This window comes from Bidens hawaiensis, unplaced genomic scaffold (genome assembly GCF_021521415.1).
Source record: "Bidens hawaiensis isolate Kalapana, Puna unplaced genomic scaffold, B.hawaiensis_p1.1 tig00014095_1, whole genome shotgun sequence".
NCBI classification, from domain to species: domain Eukaryota; kingdom Viridiplantae; phylum Streptophyta; class Magnoliopsida; order Asterales; family Asteraceae; genus Bidens; species Bidens hawaiensis.
In genome coordinates this window covers 456,189-462,188 of record NW_027492212.1, presented here as the reverse complement: position 1 = coordinate 462,188, position 6,000 = coordinate 456,189, and the positions used below count along the sequence as shown (strand labels likewise).

The following is a 6,000-nucleotide window of genomic DNA, read 5'->3' as shown; positions in this document are numbered from 1 at the left end:
TGAACAGGAAAATTGGGTCACATCTTCTTCTATTTTGCTTTGCCGGAATTCTTTGATTGCTCCGTACGAATTTACAATGGAATCCTGTTCGTTGTAAGATCACTGAAGGAGGTCATCAATTTGGAGAGTTTTCTTCTACACGGAAACGAAGATCTTCGAGTACTAATATTGGACCGGGAATCAAAAGGGGAAAAAAGTAAAGTCTAAGCGCATATGGCACGAAAAGGAAATCCGATTTCGGTAAGACTTGATCTAAATCGTAGTTCAGATTCAAGTCGGTTCAGTGAGGGCGACCGCGAAAGTCACCGAAGGGGTCAGTCTTTTCCTTCACCCCAGATTAAAAAAAGTAAAGCGGGAAGGGCGTTGCAGATGTCCGGGACGGACACGAATTCTTCTAACGCTAGAAGACCACTGGAAGACACCCGGGACCAGAGCATGTCGTGAAAGAAGCACACTGGGCGGGCGTGCTTCGACCGTGTCTCCGGGGCACAGTTGGATGTAGATATCATGAACACGAGGTGCAGGATACCAGGCCGAGAAAGCCGGGCAACCACTCCCCTATGTGCCAATCGCTAGTGCAGCCAGGGCCCCGGCGCCTCTCCAGCAGACTGACAACGATTGCCAATTGTGAATAGAGCACAATTCTTGGTTATGAGGCCTATAGAGACAACGATTGTCTGTATAGATACATTTAACCTCATCTTTGCCCACTTTAAGTCTCCAGACAGCTTTAGCACGTAACAAGAGAGTAAGGTAATAGTTGTCCTAGTATAGTGACGTGTGAAAGGGTCGGATGTGTCAACGAAACGCTTTCACCTTGATGGGATAGGCTAGAAAACAAGTGCAGTGTTGTAGCTCCAAACACTCGAAATTTCGCAGTATGCCTCAAGTGTAACTTGTAGTAGGATTGGCATAAACTATTGGTTTTATATTGGGATTAATTTTATAATTACCAAATAGAGTAAAAGGTCAAATTTTACTGTATTTATTATCGGGACAAAAATGATGAACCATTTTATCTCTCAGGACACTTAGTTTTAAATAACCTATTAAAACTAAATTTGTCGCGATACGTCTAACCAATTTTAAGTTAATAGAAAACTATTAAGTTATAAGGTTTTGGGAAATCAAATTTAGTTTAATTTTGCAAAAAATCAATTGGTTGATTAAAAATTTATTTTAATATATTTGGTATTAGATTGGTGGTATTATAACCTATTATAATCAAGCAAGCAACCACAATAGCAAACAAGAATATGTAAATCTTAAATGGCCAAAAAGGTGATTGGTCTTGCTAGAGCCTATTAGCAAGACCAATCGGGTCAAGGGGTCACAACACAAACAACCACAAGGATGGACTCCTGGTGCATCCGGTCATCTTTGCTAACTCCCACTGACTTCAAGAACTCCACGAGCTCGTCCTCGGTTTTCCTTCGGGTCTTCTCCATTACAATATTCACTAATACAAGTAATGAAAAACTAAACCCTATCTATTACAATTTTGAACCAACAAAAGTGGCCAAAAACCATAAAATAAAACCGAAAAATAAATACAACTTTTGAACCATTCATATGGCCAAAAACCAAAAACATTCAACCAAACAAATAAGGTCGGGCCAGATTTACATATTCGATAAAAATAAAATTGAGCAATATTTTGGTCAAATAAAATAAATAAAAATTGACCAAACCAAGATTGCTCAGAAAACTTGTGTAGATCAAAAACTTCAACTAGTTTGAAGTTTATGATGTAGATCCGGTGAAAAGACCGGATTCGACTCGTATGTTGTAACCAAGGCTCTGATACCACTGTTGGGTTCCAGTGGTGATCAGTCAACGGTTTAACTTTTAAACCCGGTTTTAATAAATAGGTTTCATAATTGTTAATCATATTAATAATGAATACGCAGCGGAATACAAAACGACTAATCACCATTTAACGGAACCGTACAGGATCCGGTTACATACGATACGAACAATCAAATTAAACATAAACCAAAACCGATAATATTTAATTTTACCTCAGTTAATGAATAACCGGTTGAGACACCGAGGTTCAACGAACGTTGCTAGTTGACGAACCGAACAAACGGAGTGTGACGGTGGTGCGAGAGGCAGCAGTGTCGGCTGTAAGCGGGCAGAAGCGGAGGACGGCGCGGGTAGTGCGGCGTCGTACGATGGTGGCCGGTGGCTTAATGCGACGGTGGTTTTATTTTTCGTAAAAAAATCAAAACCAATGTAATGGAGCTAATGCTCCCTTTATCTTGGAGTTTGGTGGCGGCTCTTACTGTGCTGTTCCCACCGATTAGCTTATTATTATTAGGTTATTATTATTATTATTATATATCACTATATATAATAACAATCATAATAAGTATTAACTTCTAACCGGGCCTTCAAAGTCCAACTCGTTTAAAGCCCGAACAAGTTAATTTACTTACTACATTATTTATAACTATTATAAATAATAATTCCGTCATGGTTATATTCGTCATATACCGGTTAAACAATTTAAGCGGATTTTAGTTCGTTGCCCAAGGTGTAACTCTCACGGGTCACAACCCGGTCGGTCACGTTGACTTAAGCGAACCGGTCCATATTTCCAACAAGGCCCACATTCTTTCCCCGGTTCTTTACCCATAAGAAGCTTAACATTTTTATCTCACCGACCACGCTCCAATGTATATTGGTTTCCCCTCATGCACGAGTGCATTCCTTGCTCGCCAAAGACACCAAGTCGTTGTCAAACACACCGCGTTAAGAGCTTTTGCTTTCCATTTTGGTAGTTGATAAAACCGATGCAACTCCAACAAATCCTTAACCGAAAAAGCAAAAAATGGACTTATCTTACACCAAAACGATATGATACACCACACTGATTGGGCAAATTGACACGAGACCACCAAATGTTCCGCCGACTCCAAATTCTCTTCACAAATCGGGCAAATGCCCGACGACACCATAAACCCTCTTTTAACCAACTCAATCATAACCGGGATACGTTTCATTTCCACTCTCCATGCGTGAATGACAACCTGTTTGGGACCCAATTATTCCATTCCAAAACAAAGTTACCGCCCGTATTTTTAAGATCCTCGATCTCGGACTTCATACTTCTAACCGAGAACCCGTCTCCTTCATCAAGACCCCACATTAGGCGATCCGGCCCCTCACTCAAAACAACTTGTTGGCAAGCTAACAAAAGGCATCTAAATTCATCCATCTCATCTGACCCTGCTGGTTGTCAACTCCATGCCCAATGGCCACACACTTCATCATCATACATTCGCAACCGATCCGAAACAAGGCAGCCCTTTCTTGTCTCCAACGCAAATAGCAGAGGGCACCTTTCAAAAAAAGGAGTATTTTCTTGCCAATTGTCGTGCCAAAACAAAGTATTGAATCCTTTACCTTATTTCTGATCATTTTTTTCAAGTCAATTCCAAGAGCTTCAAATTCTATGTGACTCAAATGAAATAAGAAATTTAAAATTAAATGTATTAGTTATCGACATATATTGAGTTCTTTTCAAATTACTAGTTCAAAATATATCCACTCTATGTTTATACTAACTTGTGGTATTGCCAATCAAAAACAATCATGGATTTAATCGAGTTTTGCTTTGTATGAGTCGGGTTATTCAAACTTTAAAGATTTCAAGTAGTTTTATCCTAGTGACATACCGCATAAGATATTGGTTTAATCTGGTTTACCTGGTTACCCAAATATTTGTTGATTGATTTTGAAAGGCCACCTAAACGTAGACTTCCATTTACTGAATTTGAACCCCCACATTATTTTCCCTTTCTAATATTAAAAACAATGACTTGGTTACGTTAGATAAAGTCATTTTCTAAGGTATAGAATATAGCTAGATATATACGTATCTCCCCACCACCACCCCACACACCAAATAATGCTATCGACCGAACAAGGAAAGTTGTATTTTGATGATATTTTTCTGTTTTTGTACTTAAAAAATATTTTTCAAACATAAAAGTAAAGAGTAAATATAATATTAGTAATTTTAGAAAACTAAAACCAGTTTTTAAATTTAGGATAATCGGATTTTATTAATCACACGGTTTTTAGGTTGGCTCATAATAATAATCCCACTTCAGAAAAGTGTTGTCATCGTCCCAACTTTTACACTATCTGTTTTTGTTGGATCATATTCTCAACTTTCGTTAAGTTTTTTTTTTCTGAATTTCAAATTGATTTTTTATAGCTTTTGATCGGAATGAGGATAAAAGTCGATTGATGTAAACTTTATTTCGAAATGGTGTTTCAAACGATTTGATTTTTGTTAACTGGAAGTTTAAACACCCAAATTGAAACACCCAAATTAAAACAATCTACTCGTATAATCTTATCATTCTTCCGATCAAAAGGCCTAAAACATCAGTTTGAAAATTGGAAAAAAAAAAACTTAATTAACGGGGTAAGATTTTTTTAATAGGTGTCCAATGAAAACAAATAGTATGAATGGTGAAACCGGTGTTAGCAATTTTCTAAAGTGGGAACTAAGATTATTATCGATCAACCTAAAAAAATGCAACTATTGGTAATTTACTTTTGTTATTTTTTGTGATTTTTTGAAAAAACGAGACATGTTATGTGGCCTTAATGTTCAGACTGTAATGAGCTATGTAATTCACATTTAAAGCTTTTAGATTTAAGTTACTATGTTTTTTCAAACAACCTAAAACTTTTAATTAAATTTTATTCTTTTTAATCCTTGTAGAAATCATGTTTGAAAGTGAACTATGATCTTTATCTTTGTAACTTGTGTGGAGTTTATAGCGTGTGCCAAAGCCTTAAATATAATAGTAATGCATGAGTTTCTAATAGGGTGTCAAGCCTATTGCAATGGCGCATCCAACTTTACAAGTTCGATGCACAAGTATAATATGTTTTGATTCATAGTTTTTAAAGTTGTGAATATAATGAGTTTTGATGTCGAATACGAATATAATGTGTTAGACGTATTACAATGGTGCATTAGCTTGCGAAATTTTGCCGTGCCTCTATAATAAGTTTTGATACATATATTTTAACAACGAATCAAAACCCATTAAAACTCGTTAACAAACTGTACATTTTTATATATGCACTGAATTAATGCCTATTTTTTTCAATCCTTTGAGCTTGGTTTTTAGTGTTAGTACTCAAAAGAAATCATAGAGAGAGAGAAAAAAAAAACGAGAACTACATGCTACATGTAAACAAAACAACCTTAAAGTGGGATAACAATCTATGCTACTTTTCTCACAATCAAAATCTTACAACATGAGATGTTCAACCAAAAATGATATATCAATTATTCAGAGAAGGCAGTGTCATCCCATAAACCCAAATAGAGAAAGATGGAACCACGTTTGGAAATAAATTTCGTAGTCCATATTCGTTGAAGAGACTATAATATTATTATTCAAAAATATTTTAACAAAAAATATCAGCAACCAATAAAACATCTTCAAGAACCTTTTTTTCATAGCTTAGAGTGGATGAGAGAAAGAGGTAAATAGGTAAACATGGTAAACTGATATATGTTAGTTTCTTTAAACTACTTTTGTTATAGAAATAACAGAATAGACCATGTTCAAAGTCATTCATTTTTCTTCCTTGTATATTTATTCACGAGTTACATTGATTTGAATTGAATAATTAATCAATATTAAAATCTAAAGAAAATTTATTGGTTTATATTTTTGTAACTTTATTGCCATTATTATGGACCGTAAAACGAAAGTGACATGCAACCCATAAGTCCATGAAAATGCTATTTTCTTAAAAGCAAAGCTTTATTGTGGCATTTCCGTTTTTAAACGAATTATTTGTAGCTTTTTGACGTCAATAATAATGCATAGAAAGTCCATCAACTTAACAGTCATGTACAAAGCAATACAACCACAACTAACTTTCCCAAATCTACAACATATATTACAGTCTTATTGGCATATTCTTCAAAATATCATATCAAAACATATATTATCTTAA

The 6,000-nt window shown here is 35.5% G+C and overlaps 1 protein-coding gene across 1 annotated transcript; it reads right to left on the bottom strand.

The window, feature by feature from the left end:
• Positions 1–2,657: 2,657 nt before the first annotated feature.
• On the bottom strand, positions 2,658–3,223 carry LOC143545881 (uncharacterized). Its single transcript, XM_077037674.1, has 2 exons — positions 3,122–3,223; positions 2,658–3,035 (listed from the first exon to the last, which is right to left on the bottom strand). Exons 1-2 carry the CDS (start codon positions 3,221–3,223, stop codon positions 2,658–2,660), a joined length of 480 nt encoding a protein of 159 aa, XP_076893789.1.
• Between the last annotated feature and the right edge of the window lie 2,777 nt (positions 3,224–6,000).